General features: G+C 35.8%; 1 protein-coding gene across 1 annotated transcript in view; it reads left to right on the forward strand.

Moving 5' to 3' along the window:
* MTREX (Mtr4 exosome RNA helicase) overlaps nucleotides 1-19,482 on the forward strand; it is a 46,079-nt gene that overhangs the window by 310 nt on the left and 26,287 nt on the right. Inside the window, exons 2-15 of the mRNA XM_086769808.1 lie at nucleotides 220-348; nucleotides 1,520-1,586; nucleotides 3,987-4,049; nucleotides 4,584-4,696; nucleotides 5,521-5,695; nucleotides 6,697-6,787; nucleotides 7,144-7,268; nucleotides 8,461-8,559; nucleotides 9,338-9,440; nucleotides 9,578-9,709; nucleotides 10,929-11,008; nucleotides 12,660-12,770; nucleotides 13,849-13,950; nucleotides 15,397-15,522. Of these exons, the coding sequence (XP_086625934.1) occupies nucleotides 220-348; nucleotides 1,520-1,586; nucleotides 3,987-4,049; nucleotides 4,584-4,696; nucleotides 5,521-5,695; nucleotides 6,697-6,787; nucleotides 7,144-7,268; nucleotides 8,461-8,559; nucleotides 9,338-9,440; nucleotides 9,578-9,709; nucleotides 10,929-11,008; nucleotides 12,660-12,770; nucleotides 13,849-13,950; nucleotides 15,397-15,522 (1,516 nt within the window). The remainder of the gene's footprint in view (nucleotides 1-219; nucleotides 349-1,519; nucleotides 1,587-3,986; nucleotides 4,050-4,583; nucleotides 4,697-5,520; nucleotides 5,696-6,696; nucleotides 6,788-7,143; nucleotides 7,269-8,460; nucleotides 8,560-9,337; nucleotides 9,441-9,577; nucleotides 9,710-10,928; nucleotides 11,009-12,659; nucleotides 12,771-13,848; nucleotides 13,951-15,396; nucleotides 15,523-19,482) is intronic.

The following is a 19,482-nucleotide window of genomic DNA, read 5'->3' on the forward strand; positions in this document are numbered from 1 at the left end:
CTTTCCTGGGATCACTGGCCCCAAAGCTGTAGCCAGCCCGGGCGTAGTGGGCGATTGGGGAGTGCAGGGACCGGGAAGTAGTTTGAAATCCCATGGCAGTTTTCGGGGGTAGTGGCCTGAATGCAACATGGTAACTGTTGCTGGTGGGACACCTGATTTATTTTCTGAAAATACATACAATCGGCAAACTTTATTTTTTTTTTCCTATTTATGTTGCAGAAAACGATCAGACGAAAAATCTTCAGTAGCTGCCACAGGGAAACCCAAAAGGGAAGCTGAGGTCAATAGTACTGAAGATGCCGTTTTGGGAAAGAAGCCAAAATTGGAAGATGCATCAGAAGATACTAAGTAAGTGCCTAGCCTAGGGTATAAGGAAATCTTTTTAAGACATGCTGGTTAGCTATAGGCTGGTTGTGAATAGTCAATGTAAGTAGCTTTGTAGTGTTTTAATATAAAGATGAATTTGCATATGAAGTTGTTTCTCCCTTGTCTGTATAAGGGAGGATGTACTGGTAGTAGAGCTTCATCAGTGGTGAGGACTGGGTACATTTAAAATAATATTGCAGACAGATAAGCAACTGCAGCATGAAATGTTCATGTATTTCTGGTTACTGGATATGGTTTGATGGTTCTTGGTCAAAGCCATCATGTTGGTTTCGGGCATATAGCAAGAGATAAGCAGTGAGGCACGTGGGAGGAGGCAGACTTGCTGTGTACCACGCCACTGAAAGACATAATTGGCTTGGGATACAGGAAGAAAAATTTGATCAAGGAGACAGAAACAAGGCTTTTGAGACATGTAAGATTACAACTGCAGCAAATATTTGTAATCTTAAGTGCAGAAAAGCTTTTAAATTTGAGCACAAATGGCAGGTATTTGACATGGAGAGGTGGGTGTACATGTATAGAAGCAAAACAGAAGCAGGGTCAACATTTTAAGTCAGTTTCTGTGTTAGTGGTCTCAGTAGACCAACGAATACTTGCTCACAGTAGCTTACTAAGTATATTAAAACGGTCAGGAAAAAACACTGTTTTATGCCGTGAGACACTAGCCCCTTCCTGTGGCCATGAGGGAAGGGACTGATAGAGAAAAGATGTGTCTTGTGTTCAGGCAGCTGCTTGGGATGCTTCAGGCTGCAGTTATTCAGTGTTGTGACTGGTGGCAGGAATACAGGTCTTGAATTTTGCTTTGTTGTATACTGAAAAAAGTCCCCATTTAATCTGACAACTTCATGTGGACAAATGTGATCCAAGTGCTGTTTTGTGATGCAAGTTTTTAAGGTGTTAAAAATCCCAAAGTAGTAGCTAAAGTAGATTTATATAGTAGCAAAATTTTGACACTTACAGATATTCTTAGTCCTGGTAGTAGTCTCTGCCAACTGTCTGTTTTCAATTTGTCTGTCCTTTTTTTTTTTAATGTTGCAGTTAAAGTAGAGGTGAAATTCAACATTTTTGCATTTATAAAGAAAATACGATTTTTAGATACCTTTTTTGGCAATCCTAACTTATATGTTTTTAGTCTGTCAGACCTGATGCCTCAAGTAAAGGTGCAAGCTGTGGAAACTGTTGAAGGTTGTACACATGAGGTGAGTGCAGTGAAAATGAAGATGAAAAGTATAGACTTATTTATAGAATTATGTGTATAACTGCTAGTATAGTAATATTTTTAATGGTTTGTACTTACATCATAGAATAATTTAGGTTGGAAAAGACCTTTAAGATCATTGAGTCCAATCATACACCTAACACTGCCAAGTCCGCCACTAAACCATGTCCCTAAGTGCCACATCTACATGTCTTTTAAATACCTCCGGGGGTGGTAACTCGGCCACCTCCCTGGGCAGCCTGTTCCAATGCTTGACAGCCCTTTTGCTGAAGACATTTTTCCTAATATCCAATCTCAACCTCCCCTCGCGGAACTTGAGGCCATTTGCGTTCATCCTATCACTTGTATTTGGGAGAAGAGACACATCACTACAACCTCCTTTCAGGTAGTTGTAGAGAGAGATAAGGTCTCCCGTTAACCTCCTCTCCAGACTAAACAACCCCAGTTCTCTCAGCCACTCTTATCATAGAATCATAGAATGATAGAATGGTTAGGGTTGGAAGGGACCTTCAAAGGTCATCTAGTCCAAACCCCTCCCCAACTCGATCAGGTTGCTCAGAGCCTCATCCAGCCTGGCCTTGAACGTTTCCAGGGAGGGGGCATCCACCACCTCTCTGGGCAACCTGTTCCAGTGTTCTATAACTCACATCGTAAAAATTTTTTTTCTAATTTCCAATCTAAATCTACCCCGCAAAGACTTGTGCTTCAGGCCGTTCACCAGCTTCATTGCTCTTCTTTGGACACACTGCAGCACCTCAATGTCTTTCTTGTAGTGAGGGGCACAAAACTGCACACAGTATTAGAGATGCAACCTCACCAGTGCCGAGTACAGGGGCACAATCACTCCCCTACTCCTGCTGGCCACACTGTTTCTCATACAAGCCAGGATGCCATTGGCCTTCCTGGCCACCTGGGCACACTGCTGACTCATATTCAGCCTGCTGTCAACCAACGCCCCCAGGTTCTTTTCCACCAGGCAGCTTTCCAGTCACTCTTCCCCAAGCCTGTAGCGTTGTGTGGGGTTGTTCTGACCCAAGGGCAGGACCCGGCACTTGGCCTTGCTGAGTCTCATACAGTTGGCCTTGGTCCATTGATCCAGCCTTTCCAGATCCCTCTGCAGAATATTTTTACGCTCAGGCATATATATTATTTCATATTATATTTAAGGTAGAACAGACTTGTGAAGAATTTGAGGTCTGTATCTGGCACTGAGCATGCACAAAATGCACTTGAAAAACTAACAAGATACCTTACTAGAAGGAGTTTGAATGATACGTGCAATAAAATGAGTCACTGTGAAAGACTCAATGATAATGTTCGTAGGTTTCTGTATCTGAAAGGTACCAAGCACATTCTGAGTACTGTTACTGAGGGGAAAAACCTACTGGTTGTTAAAACAGATCTGTATTCATAATGCAATCTAAGTGTGCAGCAGTGTGTTGAAATATTTGCTGTTCTGATTCAAGAACGAAAGACGTTCTTGTAAGGCTGATTACTGTTGAAGACTGCATTTTGGTAAAAAGGGAAAAAAGTTTTTTTTTATGTAAAGGCAAAATAATGAAAATACTAATTTTCAAATTGTCTTAATAGCCGTAATTACAATTTAAAATATGAAAAATCAGAAGTATTAATGCTGGTATTTTTTAAAAATAATCCTTCATCCAAAGATGATTGTAACAGTTTCTATGAGAATTAAATATGTAAATTTTAACTTCCTTGTTCTTTTATGTTTGTTTTCTTTTCTGTGCTGTCTTCCAGAACTACCTTAAGTTAATTACAGTCACTTTCAAGGTTGCTGTATGGTTAGACCTTTGTAATAAAGGAATTGTGTGTACAATTGATGATATGGATTTTAAAGCCAATGCATCTGTACAGTCGTTGTCTTGAGATATCTGGTAGAGTTTTGTAACTCAGTAGCTGAAGAGAGCTTACATATTTAGTATGAATGAATGTTAGATATTGGCCAGGAACAGGAACTCTAGCTGTGTAAGTACATTGTCCTTGGAAAGAGAGTGTTATGAGTGTGAGCTGAGTAACTGCTTCTAATGTCCATTAGCCAGAAGCCATGACTCTGTCTTGGCCTGAAAAGCCAAATGTTCCAAGGTAGGCGAAGCAGAAATATTTCACCAAGACAGCAAGGAGTATCAGAGAAGTGAGAGAAAGAGCATTGTTGGGGCAGGAGGGTAGAAATACTGGTTGAAAAACTTTGGGAGGAAGGAAGGAAGCCTTGACACATGGGCTTATAGTAACAGGATAATAGAAATTCAAATTAGTTTTAATTCACTTTACATCTCCTGCCCCAGCTGTTCATAGCTTGCTATATCACTGGAGTGGACACCAAGAATTGTGCAGGTGTTTTTATTCAAAATGTATTTTATAGGTTGCACTTCCAGCAGATGAAGACTTCACAGGTCTGAAGCCAAGAACTGGAAAAGCTGCAAAAGTACGTGATGAATTACATTTATTTTTCTTTTTGCATATGTTTTAGATAGCAGATGAGTGTAGAGGGAAAAATTATGTTCTCTGTCAGAAAGGATTGGAAAAGAGTATCTTGAAAGGATGGCCTGTTGTAAGATTGGTGTTCCTGTATTATAAATTTGGTAGAGTAAAGTGGTGTATTTGAATGAGGTGGATAGGCTGTTGTGATTTCAATTCTGTTTTAGAACATCAGGCTGTGGCTTCAATTATACACTGTAATTTCTCTTCCTAAATTAGTAAATTAGAGAAAATTCAGTCACTAGGGCAAGACTTTCGTTTGGTGTGTCAACAAGACATAAACAATACCTTAGGTATGGTATTAAATAATTAAATACAAAGTCATTGCAAAATACTGGGTTAAGATCAGTTGAAGTTTTACGTATCTACAGGATTTAATTTCTTCTTGTAATTTGTACACTAGATCAGTCACAGAATTCATTAGATGCAAGTAACAGTCTGTGTTAAAAATACTTAATGTTTCTGCTTTCTTTCTTTTTAGGAATATCCGTTTATTCTTGATGCCTTTCAGAGAGAAGCTATTCTTTGTGTAGATAATAACCAGTCTGTGTTAGTGTCAGCTCATACGTCAGCTGGTAAAACTGTTTGTGCAGAGTAAGTAATTTTCAGACAGGTTCTCATAAAAGAATGATGTGATGTTTGTTGTGTCATTTTGTTGAGCTATCAGTAGCTGTTGGGTCTCAGTTTCTTGATACAAAGTTTGGACTGTCAGTATTACAACAGAGTTGACTACTCTTGAATGTAAAAATTCTATAATCTTGTTTAGTGGGTAGTGAAAGGCTTGTGTTTACGCTTACCTTTTATTTTTGAACAGTCTGATTTTGTTGAGATGTTATGTAGCTTGAAAGGAGAGTTTCTGCAATACAGGTTGTCATGAATTTAGAAAAAAATACCTTTGTTTTCTAGCCGTTGCTATGACAAATGAGGAGTTTCTTGTGTATTTGGTTTCTCAGAAGCACTGGTTTGATTTAATTTGCAACTTGGTGTTTATCAGGCAAAAAAAAGTTTAAAAGATAGTGTAGGTTTTTTGTCAGGGTTTGATCTGACAGTGGAGTAGTTTTGCTGTCCTGAGGTGAGAAGTGAGATGTACATGTAGATATATTAGAGCATGGATTCAATTAATAGGAGTTTGTCATGAGATAGAGACAGCTGGATTTTTAGATTAAACTAGATGTGCTCTGATGCCCATAAAAATCAGTTGACTTGTTGTCAATGAGTTGTTGCTCTCCAAAGAGGCATACATAATTGACTTAAGATTGCATTGAATTTAGTAATCTAGATATTAAATGCTTCATATCATTCTACTGGTGTTCTGAAGTGCATATTTTATTTTATTTTTTGAGGAAGAATATTAGAGGAAAGTAATATGCTCTGAATGTTTTCCTGACAACTTTAATATTTACAATGTGCGAATACAGGTACGCAATTGCCCTGGCTTTGAGGGAGAAACAGCGTGTGATATTTACAAGTCCAATTAAAGCTTTGAGTAATCAGAAGTACCGTGAGATGTATGAAGAATTTCAGGACGTAGGTTTGATGACTGGGGATGTCACCATTAATCCTACAGCTTCTTGTCTAGTAATGACAACTGAGGTAAGATCAGATGTTAATTTTTGATCTGTCTGTGTTTTCTTCTACCCTTTTTTAACTGAGAAGGTCTGATACTAAAAAATGGAAGTTCTGATTGTAAGCTCAATTAGGGTAGAAAATGTTATAAAGTTCCTTATGCCTCCCTCTCATGTTTTAACTTTTGGTTATTGGAAAAATTAGGTAAATCTCTGTAAATTCATGCTTTAGGACTATCAGTCAGGAACTTTCTTTCTCACATGGAGATAAGCAGAACTTAATTTCCTGAATGCTCAAGACACTGAGTTTTCTTTGGATAGATGTGAAGTACTGAGTTTACTGATGCTGTAGGGTCAATATTTTGTTCTAGGGAAAAAAAAAATGGGGAGATGAAAATCATTGAGTGACAGTGGATTGGTTCACACTAGATGCTAGTACTCCAGGAATATACAGCTTTTCACCTTTGGGAACAAAGTACTTTTGGCAAAGTTTTGTCATATTTCTGTTGTAGAAATCTGTCCACACATGAGTTGGAATTTTCCTTTTTCTGTCTTTACCTCAAAGGAGTAGAGTCTTACAGAAAAACTCTGGTAGGAAAGATAGGGGTGGAGAGACAGAATTACTTGATTTCTGACAAAAGATTTCCTCTTAATCATGGAGAAGTTATCTATTAGGATGAGGAAAGACGAAGGCTTGGCAGAAGTAGATGTGCAGACCTATAATAAATATACTACCGCATAGAGGCTGAGAGAAAAATAATGTTTTTTCTTTCATGTTCCTTCACTGTTCTTGCAGGGAAACCAGTTCATCTTCTATAATGAGATTTGTTAAATAGGAATAAACTTGGGAAGCATCTCACAGCCAGTCTTTAAATGTTTTTAAGTGTTGTGCAAAATAAGATTTCATATTGCCGTATAAATGTGAACCAAAAATTCTAGCAGTTTCTTACTGACATCTCTGTAACTGTGAATGTATCTGTGACTGTTATTTCATGTGATGGATCTCAATTTTTTTTTTCTTTTTTTCAGATTTTGAGAAGTATGCTCTACAGAGGTTCTGAGGTTATGCGAGAAGTCGCATGGGTTATTTTTGATGAAATCCACTACATGAGAGATTCAGGTGCCCTATATATACAATTTTTGTTTTCAATAAATATTTTTTTTCCTAGGAACAATTATTTTTTTTTAATAATGAAATATTTATTCTCTCTTAAAATCAGTCATCTTTGTGCATAAATAATTCAGAATTTGTTTTCTACTGAATGTATATAAGATAGTTATTGTGTGTGGCAATCTACATTTTCTTTGCTAAGGCAAAAGCCACTTTGAGGACATTTGATAGATCTCATTTGTGTAGGGAGGCTTTTTTTTTCAGTTTTTGTTTTCTTTTGTCTTTAAGCATGGTGGATTTTGGCTTCAGAGCTGAAAAACAGGCATTAATCACATAAATTTCCCATGTGACTTTTCCATTTTCAGAACGTGGTGTTGTTTGGGAAGAGACAATCATCTTGCTCCCTGACAATGTTCATTATGTGTTCCTTTCTGCAACTATTCCAAATGCCCGTCAGTTTGCTGAATGGATCTGCCATCTTCACAAACAGGTAGTGTTTCTGATGTGCTATACCTCCATCCTTGTTGTCTTGTAGCGTAATGGCGTCTCTTTGGTTGATGAGAACTGAACCTTTGGGCATCTTTTTTAGTTGTGTTCTTGTTGTTTATAAACGATGGTATAGATCACTTCTGGCTTCTCTGGTTGTACTTCTAGCTTTTGCATCTATACTGGCTGTTGGTTCTACATAGCAACATTAAAGCTGTTTCTTTGTTTTCCACACTTACTTGAACACCAGCTTGATTTCAACAAACATTCTGAGTTACAAAACATGATGAACATAGTATGATTTTCAGAGAGCTGATAGACAACAGGTTATTTGGAGAATTTTTTTGAAGAGCTCTGTAAAAAGGCCATGTGGAAATCAGAAGTAAATCATAAATCCATAGGAAATACTATATAGGCATGCAAACAAAGTGAGAAAAGAGGAATGTAAGAAATCTCTCCTGTCCTGTAACTATTGGGTTTATTTTATTCTGTTTGTTTTGAGAGATACTTTTGCAGCAAAGAATGTGGGAATTAGAATTAGGGAAGCTAATACTTACAAGAGGTTGGTCTGATTTTAAAAATACTTCAAAGATTGATTCTTACGTTGTTTGTGATGAAAGGAATGTAATATAAGAGATGTCTATTTAAGCTTGGCACAAACCCTTGACTTTGTTTTGCAGAACTGTGGTTGTTTTTTAAAACATTTACATAATATTTAATGTTTTAAAGGAAGTGTTTTGTTTATTTTTTTCTAAACATGCCTTCTTCATGCGTGAAAACCTTAAATGTTTTTAAAATTCTACTATGTGCCTTTTTAGGTGGTGGAAGAAATACTGGAGTCTTTTTTAGAAAATAGAAATTAACAGTTTTTGCTTTGGTTTTAAAAGTTGTTAGGATTTTGAATCTGTGTAGTAATACAGAAGGAAATACTGCCTGTCCTTACTTTCTGTGTTCATGAGAAAGAATTTTTGTTTTTCTAAGGGATTTGCAAACTCTCATTTTCTTAAACAAAATAATAAGTACAAGGTCTGTATTCAGGAAAGAAAATTTATTATCTTTGTTTCTGTGAGCTTTCTTTCTAGCTTTTAGAAAGATGGATTTTAATAGCAATGTATTGGATTTTCCATCAGGCAAATGTTTTTAAAATGCAATTAGAAACATTAAATATTTATGTGTGTGCTGTTCTTTCTTTATAGCCTTGCCATGTGATTTACACAGACTATCGACCCACTCCACTCCAGCATTATATATTCCCAGCAGGAGGAGATGGACTCCATCTGGTTGTTGATGAAAATGTAAGGAATATTCAGTTTGTTTGAAAGATCTTTTTTCTTGCCTATTAGTCATGAGCTTGATCTCTTGCAAACTTTGGATTGCTTATACAAAGGATGTTTGTGTTAAAATGAAGCACAAATGGTTATCAGTGATCTCTGAATTGCTGTTAGATTTTTGGAGTCTTACAGAAGAGGTTGGTTTTGTTATCTAATGTCATGTAGTCAGCTGAGTAATACTTTGATGAGATGTCTTAAGTGCCTTCATCCTTGCTTTGTTTTCTAAAGTGCATGCTGCTTTCTGTAAATGTGCACGGCAGCTGATGTTTCTAGTTCTGTTTCTTACTCATTAAAATAATATGTAGTAGCAGTTAAATTTTACTTCAGGTGAGGGGTCAAAATATTTTTGTCTTCGTAGGTGATTTTGGAGTAACAACTTGTTTAAAATTCATCATTGGCTTGCACAGCAGCAGCTAATGCCATAAAGAGTAGCACTGCACTTGAAGCTAGGTCTTCATTGGGCAGCTTGGTTTCATGTAGACGCTCCTAAAAGTCAGTTTTGGTGGTGTGTCATTCAGCAGGTGTAGTGTGGTTGATGGCGCGATGAGCAATAACTTCAGAGACAGCAGCGTAATTCTGAGCTGTGCTACTGATCTAGTAAACTCGCTTGCTAGCTTATGCATTGTTTTTGTCCTTCTGTCTGTAGATATTGGGTAATGGTACTGGCTATGCAGAGCTCTAAGTATTTTTAAGTAGGCTATGTAAGAAGTAATTGCTTACAAAGGTTGTGTTTCATATCTAGGGAGATTTCAGAGAAGATAATTTTAATACAGCAATGCAGGTGCTTAGAGATGCAGGAGACTTAGCAAAAGGGGACCAGAAGGGCAGGAAAGGAGGAACAAAAGGTGAGTTTGAATCTGCTTCTAAAGGACCTTTTTGTATAATATAACAAAGTTTTATGCAAATTGTTCTTGTGTCTCAATTATTCCTTAAGATACTTTTTTGCTAAAATTATATGTGAATTAATGTAATCTCTTTGCAGGTCCTTCAAATGTTTTTAAGATTGTGAAGATGATCATGGAGAGGAATTTCCAACCTGTGATTATTTTCAGCTTCAGTAAGAAAGACTGTGAAGCCTATGCACTTCAGATGACAAAGTTAGATTTCAATACAGGTACAGATAAATAAAATATCGTTTTATATAGAATTTTAGTTTGATGTGAAATGTTATTGTGGTTAGATATTTCTATTTCATTTGGGACTTTTTGTGTAAAAAGAAATGAAAAATACCTACTGCTTTTTCATTTACTGTGCCAGCACATCAGGCTGTTTTCAGTAGGAAACTGTTAATGCACAGAGAGTACTTGGTCATCACAATGTTGACTTGTTCCTCTGTTTAAAGTTTATTTCTTTGGCCAAAATCCTGTTCACTGTAATAATAGCACAAGAGTTCATAGAAAATTCTATCTGTAATGGGCGAAGACTAATCATAACAACTATATTTCCCAAGATTTTTATGTTATGTCCATTAGAAAAATGAGTATTCTTTCAAAGTTGAAACAGCTGTGTAACAAACCACTAGACTGTTCTTTCTCAACTATTTAATACAGTTTTCTTTCTTTCCTTCCTCCTCCTTCTCAACAAACAAAAACCAAAAAGGTAAACAAAGAAGATTTTTTTATTTTGGATTAAGACCAAGCTTGGAAAATAAGTTCATCACTTCTTGTAAATGTTAAAAGTTCTAACAAAAATAAGGAATTTGTTGTAAATCAGCATATCATTTCATGTTTTTGAACTGCTCAGAGTTATTGCTTGCTTACTTGCTCCAATCTTTGCACGTCCTGGTTCAGTGTTGCAAAATAATGCAGCCATTTCTGTAAAAAAAAAAATGTCAGAAATGTCAGAAAATATGCACAAGTGCAGAGATACATTTTAGTATGTTTTCTTCAGCCATACCTTTGAATATATATGCTTGGTATTTGTACTACTTAACTACTTTGAGAATTAACAGGGAAGAGGAAGAGAGAATCCATGTCCGTGCAGACAGTTGGTAGACTATTTGGTAGAAGAGAAATGGAGGAGGTTTATGAAATAGACAGAAAGTACATAAAACTGAGGAATCTCAAGCTTGGAAATAGCTGAAGTTTGGATTATTCTGCTGGGTTTGTTCTATTTTCCTTTTCCTTGAGTATCTACTTCAGGTTACTGTTAGGCTCCTTCAGGCTCACATTGAGTCTTGATCATCTGACTCGTGTGGGTGGTTTTGTGTAGACTCCAGTCTTCCATGCTATTTTTACTGTAAACTTTTGTAAATATTACAGTGTGGTAGTGCTTTGTTTACATACAGTATTAGCCTTCTAGATTTTGTAATAAGTTGCAAATTGCCTTCTTAGATGAAGAAAAAAAGATGGTTGAAGAAGTGTTCAATAATGCAATTGATTGTCTCTCAGATGAAGACAAAAAGCTTCCCCAGGTGAGTGGAGATTGAATAGGGGTAGCTGCTGCCCTCCTTTTTTCTGTAACTTTTGAGACTGTGCGTCTTTTGTACTAGATACAGAAATCATAAACTGGATATTCGTCTTCATCTCTTATCTCTTACATTGCTCCTTGACATTGTGAAATAGGACTCAGTGATTAGGATTTCTTCCAATTGTGAGTTCAGCAAATGAAATATGCCAAATTTAACCATGGAGTTCCTGCCTTGTGTGGTTTGTTTTTTTTTTCCTAAGTATGTTTTAAAGTAAACGTAAGGGTTTATAAAGTGATACATGTGGATTAAAACTGTCTGGAAATGTTTCAAATTAGAATGCAGTATGCACTTTGTCAGATATTGACTGCTGGGCCTTTCAAAAGTTCAGTTGATACGCCTGCATTCTAATTTACTGTTTAATGACTAAGCATAGCAACTGTCTTTACAGTGGAAAAATACAAGCCTCTAAATGTACAGAATATTGCAGGAGTCAGTACTTTTGTAACAAATACTAAAACTATAACTCCTTTCTGCCCCCCTCTTTAACTATTTGTGTAAATAATTTCTTGATGTAGTGATCTTTATTGAGAGCATGGCAATTTCTCCTTGGAAGGAAAAAAAGCATTTAGTTTTTGGCCACGCCTACTTGCTTCAGATTCAACATACCTGTTTTATTTGTGAGCTGGAGAAAAACGGAAAATAGGAATCCAGCATATAAGGTTCTATGTACTTTTTTTTGTAAACTTATAACAATGGCATTATATCCAGGTAATCTGTTTTGGTCTGTGGACAATGATGTCTCAAAAGCATATTCTCAGAGTTAGGCTTGGGGTGGTAACCAGGTTTTAATAGATTGTTAGTCATAGAATCATAGAATGGTTAGGGTTGGAAGGGACCTTCAAAGGTCATCTAGTCCAACCCCCCTGCAAGGAGCAGGGACATCTTCAACTACATCAGATTGCTCAGAGCCTTGTCCAACCTGGCCTTGAATGTTTCCAGAATGGGGCATCCACCACCTCTCTGGGCAACCTGTTCCAGTGTTCCACCACCCTCATTGTAAAAAATTTTTTCCTAATATCTAATCTAAATCTGATGAGAATCTTTGTTTTCAAAAGAAAAAACAGAGACAAAGCTAAGTTTATGTAGGTATTTGTTTGAAGTGTAATGGTTTGGTTTTTTTTAGTTTGAGATGAATTCAGTCATTTACAGGCTGAATTTCCTTGTATGGCTCTCATAGGTGGTGACTTCACTGTTTTACAGGATGTAACAGTAAGTGAAATTACTGCAACTAAAATGAAAACAAAATATCTCATGTATGTTTACTCTTTAAAAAAATGATTTTAAAAAAGGCAATTTTTTTTAATAGAGACAAGTTTAAATACTAACTGCATGTGTAAATTAGGGCATAGCTTCACGGTTGGCCTAACCCAATTGAAGACTATTCTGCTGCTGAAAGGATTGGCCCCGGCTTTACCCTTCATATCATTCCTAGTTGTAACTGGAAAATAGTATTGAAGGGGTATTTATTGTATTTAAAATCAGGAAATAGTGAATTACATGAAAACAAAGGGCAGTGTTGAGGTTTTCTGTACAGGTTTTATTTTTTAGTAGTGAATATTAAAATTTGTTTACTGATCTTTATGTTTCTTCTCAGGTTGAGCATGTACTTCCTCTTCTGAAGCGAGGAATTGGTATCCATCATGGCGGTCTCCTTCCTATCTTAAAAGAAACCATAGAAATTCTTTTCTCTGAGGGCCTAATAAAGGTATCTATTTCATGTCCATATTTAGGATTTTCTCTGTTGTGAATACACAGTCGATAGTCCTGAAAAACCAAGAAATATTTTTTAGCTCAGAATGTATGCTAGTATTACAGTGGAGTTCTGCTACTTGATTGAAAAAGGTGAAAGACTCACTGCATATGCTAAACTACAAAATGCTTTTTGTTTTAAGTGTGCTTCTATGCAGGAAGCATAAGGCTTAGTACTTACCAAAAACTTTTTTTGAACGTTATGCAGACCAGTAAGTACACAATTTTAAAAAGAGTTACACGCACATGAAGGAAAAGGCTTTGTTCTGTGGATCTACGTACTGAGTTCTACAAATGCACACTCTGGAAAACTCTAGCTGTTCCAGTGGCACAAGTTAATTGGTTGCAGCTCCCTTCCCTTGAGAAATGCAAATATTTGCATAAATGCCTCCATCTTTATCTGAAAAAAAAAAAACAATTCTTGAAGCTATTAGGTTTTTTAATCTCTCTATAAGGAAGAGTTTGTGGTCTTCAGTACTTTACCTTAGATGTCTTATGTTAGTGCACAATTACAGCTCCAGTTTCAAGGGTTCCAGATTTTATTCTGAAATACTTGAACGTTTTCTATGACTGTTTTATGATATATTTTGCTCCCATAAATGACTGTAGTTGTTTTCCAAGCTGTTTGTTGGTTGCCCTAAGGGACATACATTCAGAAAAATTTAACTTTAGATGAAAGATGTGGGGGTTTTTTGGGGGTAGCTAATTGTTATTTTCTTCTGGTAAACTTCGAAAGTGGAAATTAACTATTATTTTTAATTAATAAAATTTGCGCCCCATTGTATTTTCTTTTAGAATCTTTCATATGGTCACATCTAACTAGTTTTCATATTTTCCCAGAGGAAATAAGGGAAGGGAGGAAGCATAGAAGAATGTTTTGGTCCAGTTTTTAAATATTGAATGTGCCAGTGTTCCTGTACTGACTCTACATAGTAGTAAAATCTGGAGACGTTTTGTGTAGCAATCTCTGACTATTTGCACATTTGCTTAAGAGCCTTTATTTTTACTTGCTTAACTTTAGTCTGTTTATTTAGGCCTTATTTGCAACAGAGACTTTTGCTATGGGAATTAATATGCCAGCCAGGACTGTGCTATTTACAAGTGCAAGCAAATTTGATGGAAAGGATTTCCGATGGGTAAGTGAAAAACAGGTTCTGTAGAAGGACTGAATTGCATTATTAGGATTAAATTTACTCTTGGCATATCCACTTCAGTGTACTAGAAAGTATTTAGTTCTTTCAGAAATCTTTTTTTTGTTCACTGATCTGTTTATAATTAGTGTAAAAATGCCAGAAGACCAGATTCTTCAGATTATGCATGAGATTATTTCTTTTCATACATACAGCAAAAGGGCATCAGGCACAGGTTAGCAGTGGACATTGGATTAGACTAAGAGTTCTGCACAACTTCCACAAGTATTTTCTTCTGTGTCAGAGAAATGTGAAGAACAAGTAGGCTCAGTATCATATCATAATGATCACTAAATTTAGATTTAGACAGACCAAAGAAAAGAGATTGTTTACTTCAGGACAGTGTTGAGTGTTTTGAGTAGCCCACAGAAAGACAGAAATGTGTGGAGGGAGAGACGTTCTTCAAGAGCTGGAAAACAAATAATTTAAAATTTTTAAACATTAAAACCAGGTAGGTGATTTAGATGTAAATAATAGTAAGGGTGTACAAATAATCACAGCAGAGCTTTATAAATAAGTGTCATAGTGCATCTTTCATAGATGGGAAACTGTAGTAAATGAACAAGTGACTTGGCATGTGCATTACAAAGTAGACATCTCTTCAGTCTTAGTTTGGGCTGTTCAGTTTCACAATTCATTCAGTCTGATTCCATGTCCCTAAGACATATGCAAAAATTAGCTGGCTTTGAGGTATCAGGTATGTGGAACTCCTGCTTTTAAAATTACTTAGCACAGTTTCCTTAAGTAGTTTTTGAGATCTGACTTAAAATGAAACTTAGGAAGTTGTTGGGAATGCAGGTTCCACAGATGGCAAAAAAAAAGTTGTTTTATAACTTACTGAAACATGGGCAACCCCTTGTAGCTGGCTCTTGTCCATGTCCCAGTTCTTTATAAATTCTTAAATTTCACATAGTAGGCGTAGAAATACTGCTCTTGCTCGGCATGAGTATTTTAATGCTAGCAGTTGAATTAAAAGATACATTATTTGAAGATTGTGAAGGTGCATTATCAGTATGTTGAAGATGTGATGTATTTTGAGTGTCCATCATGCCCAGCAACCTTCCATTGCGTAAGACATTAGTAGAAATGGTTTTGTGCTTATTAAAATGATGCACTGTGTTATGGAAATCACTGTAGCTATGAGAGTGTTAGTTAATTGACGCTGCCAACGTACATTATTTGTAGTCATGAATTTAAATCTTAGTAGCTTAGTGATCAATTAATTATGAGTGATGAGTTCAATCTGTTAAAAGTTCCTCTCTTAGATAACTCAACTTTGCTGATTTTTAAACATTGTGGTCGTTTACTGTATAACTGTAAATACCACTGTATGTATTCCTGCTGTTCTTGTGATGTTTGTTAATTTTTTTTATTTGTCTTATTTTATCCTAGATATCCTCTGGTGAATACATTCAAATGTCAGGTCGTGCAGGACGCCGAGGTATGGATGACAGAGGAATAGTAATTCTTATGGTGGATGAAAAAATGAGTCCAACAATTGGCAAGCAGCTTTTGAAGGTAGGAGAGAAGTAAACTTTTTTTTTAAAATCCTCCCCACTAAGGTTGTGCTCGTTTGAATAATGTAACCTGTAAAATTACACACCTAGAACAAAAAGTATGTAGATCATGCAGGTAGGAGATGACGGCTCCTAAAAGGAGTATGGACTTTCACTGAATTCTCACTAAAGCAGGAGTTTCTATTGTGAAACAAAAATTGAAGACTAGAATCATCCTTGTCTGTATAAAAGGGATCTCTGTCAGGAATTATATCCTAGTTTCTAGTGATATCACTACTACTGCAGTATTCTGTTCATTTCTTGCTGACCACGGTCAGTTCAAGGATATTGCTGAACAAGTAAAGGTTTGTTGAGCTTTCACAAGAATTATTAAACGCCTGGTTCTGTTGTGAAATAAAACTTTGTTAATGAACTTTATCCAGTTTGTCTGTTACATTGAAAAGTTGTGCAAAAATGAGGTAAGTATGATAAATAAGCTGTCAGTGAGCTAAAATTAACTATGGAGAAATTGATAGTACTTGTAGGAAACTTTGAGGTTTGGAAATCAAGAGGTTGAAAAAAACCCTCTTGTGGTTGAGATGGGTATTAGATTATAGGGCTTCCCCAAACTGTAGTGGAAGTTGTTACAGATTATTACAGTACTGTCCTCTTGCTTTGTAATTTGAATGTGAAATGTCACACTCATTACACTTCTATTTAAATTCCATGGCAAAAGTCACCATAATGAAGCATAATATTCTGTTGTCTGTGTAACCTATCTTAGACTGCTTAAGTTAATTGTGCACACATGTTAAAATTGAAAACTTAGGGAGTTACTCTGCATGCTATTCAGGAGCTTGTAGCCTTGATACAAAAAGCAGGTCATTTGTGTTAAAATACCAGTTACAGTGTTACTAGAGTTTGTATAAATAGTGAGACTCATCTTAAGTCAGGATCCAGGTATGTTGTTAAAAAGCATGTATTTGTTGAAAAAAAATGTCAGATGCCAGTATGAAGAACAAGGGGAAAAATACATAGATGTATGTATGTTAGTTATGCAGATGTGGATTATTTGTTGTGTATCTCGCTCTGTTATGCTTCCTAGTAATTCATAATAAATGTGTACCTTGGATCACTGTTATACACAGGTAGTGTTTACTTTCTTAAAGTCAGAATACTTATGTATGTTACATTACAATATTTCAGCTGATTTCTCTATGGTAGCATTAGGATTTTAATTTCTTAGTCTTGATTTGATTTCTCAGTAGAGTGGACATATGTTTATTTGTAAGTATTTTAACTGCATTTTTGTGAGTTTTAAGACTATTTTTAAAAATAGATGTAATTTTGTGGCATGCTTATTGAAATAAATACTTTATACCTTTGTACTGCCACAGCTGAAAAATTAAACAGCAGGAGATACAAAATGAGAGAAGAAAAAAACCCTCCTTATAAATAGCATTAATTTTGTGTACTTGCAATCTGTAGTTTATAAATAATATCCTCCAAAAGTTAATTTATATGAAATAATTGTAAATAGCTTAAAAAAATTGGTATTTCAGTTATTTATCTTCAGACTTTATGAGATTTCTCTATAAGCTTAACCATTTGGAAGGTGTTTTTTTGAAGTCTGTAAGTTCAGTAGTTTGAGAACTATAGAACTCGATCTGCATGAATTAAGATTAAAAAAGGAAATAGTAGATCAGCTGGGGTTTTTTTTGATGCTATCTATTTTTGTCTAGGTTTTAAGGAAATAATAAAGAATATTTCCTATATTGAAGCTATAAGCTCTTTAATTTTTTTTCCTTTTGAATTATAAGGAAACAAAAGGGAGAAATAATGGCAACATTTTTGCTATGTTTTCCGTTTATTCTCTCCACTGATCTAAATAAATCAATGTATTTCATTATTTTTTCACACTACATCACTTGTGAGCAAGAACTGAATTTAAGATTTCTTTGAAAAACATCAGAAGGGTCTATAATGAAGGTATTGATACTTCTGTAGCTTCTGTAACTACTCAGCCAATTGCTGAAAAGGCAGTAAAAGTAATCTTCTGTGAGATGAGCTGTACAACATGAAAAATACTTCTTATTTTCGTTTTTAAATACAAAAAACTTAGAGGAAACTTCTTGTCCAGATAGGCCAAGAATGTGTACAGGCTAACATTTCTTCAGTATTCACATTTTGTAATCATTGTTAAGTGTGTCTGAGTTAGGTTCTACTTACTGACTGACAGTGTTTGTCTGCAGTAAGATCACTGTCATGTCTTGGCAATAGTATTTTAGGGCCACATCAAGTACTGTGGCTTTGCTTCCGGATAAGATAAAGATTTACAGGGCAGATTTCAGAAGAAGTAAATTGGCCGTATTGAGAATGATAGGACATTTATATAGGATATTTTTATCACAGCTCTTCAACCCTAATGCATGTCCAATCCAAACAATTTCCTAAATACTAGAGCAAACCATGTAGGAATAATCTTATCAGCTGCCTAACACTGCAGTCAGTGAAGTGCGAGCTTTGAGTATTTCTCAGTCCCAGCAGTATTGCTACAGCTGTGGTGTTTGGCTGTGGCACTGTTCGTTGCGACATTGTGTACAGTACTTCAAACATAAATTCAAAGTTCAAATCTTAGATTGAGTTCTTAGGAGGGATATTTGTAAATATTTCTTAAATTCAGGAACCTACATTTGTCTTCTGCAGTGTGACTAGGTTTTTTTTGTTTATCCTTAACATTTGTTTGACCACTGAATATTTAGTAAACTGATGACTTGCACAAATCTAACAATGCTTACAACACTGTTGGATAGCTTTCTGAAGACAGTAAATTATAGTTTTATATTTGCATAATACGAAGAAATATTTGATGGAATTTTTTTTTTTTGTTTCCTTCGTTAAAATCTTTAGCTGCATTCTATTAGTCTAGGTAGGAAGTGGAAAGTTTCTCCTTGACACTAGGTGGCCTTTGAAACCAGAGCATAATCTCTCTAGTTGGAATTTGGCCGTGTTAACAGCATATATTCCTACAGAGACAATTGTGTTACTGAGCAGTGGTAATGCCTTATGTCTCTAAAAGACAAAAAAATCTTAAGCTAATTACATTATGGAAGTGAATGATTGTATAATGAAAGAAAATACGCTAATGTTTTTGAGCCATGAATTTGAGTGTATCAGTTCTTTGCATCTACTTATTTCTTCGTAGGGGAAGTTAGATGGACTGAAGAATCGAAAGAAAACATTCATCTAGCCAGACAAAATACACAAAATACACAGTATTATGCTTTCCTTGTCATTTGCGTGTGGAACATAAAATGCCGTGATGCCAAGCTGTAAGGAGGTATTCCACTAGCTCCATCTGGCTCCTTGTCAGGGCCTTCATTTATAGAGTTGGCAGTACTGTGCTTATTTGGCATATATGTTGCTGTTAGAAAACTGTCTGGTGTTTTTGTACTTTATTTTGACTCAGGTTGTTTTATTGTATTAGGCAAATGAACAAGATGGCAATTCAGAGTTTAATACTTTTCTCTTTGACTTCCTGCCTGTTTGCACAGCTCTGTCATATAACCACTGTGCAGTTGTTGGAAAATCTCTTACTTTTGGAAGAGCAAGTCATCGTTCCCTTATAATTGAGGCAGCATCATTAGAAATTTTGTGTTTTAGTCATCTACTATGTATCACACACGACTGTTCCTTTCAGGCTTCCAAGTACAAAGAAAATTCTTTTTAACATGAAAAGTAATATTTACGTAAAAATAAGTAAACCTATGCTGATCAGAAATAAATGCAAGATTGGAAATGGTGAGGAGGCGATGAGAAGCTTCAGTTGCCAGAAGAGGAGGGTCCTGGAACAGGAGCTATCTGATTCAATTTTGGAAAGTTACTACTTTTGCATAAGCATAGCTACCTGTCTGGAAAAGGAATTAATAATAAGCCTTGGGTATCAGTGTAATGTTGTGTGGATTTCTGACACAGAACAAGC

The sequence above is a fragment of the Chlamydotis macqueenii genome, chromosome Z, assembly GCF_036417535.1.
Source record: "Chlamydotis macqueenii isolate bChlMac1 chromosome Z, bChlMac1.mat, whole genome shotgun sequence".
In the NCBI taxonomy this organism is placed as follows: Eukaryota; Metazoa; Chordata; class Aves; order Otidiformes; family Otididae; genus Chlamydotis; species Chlamydotis macqueenii.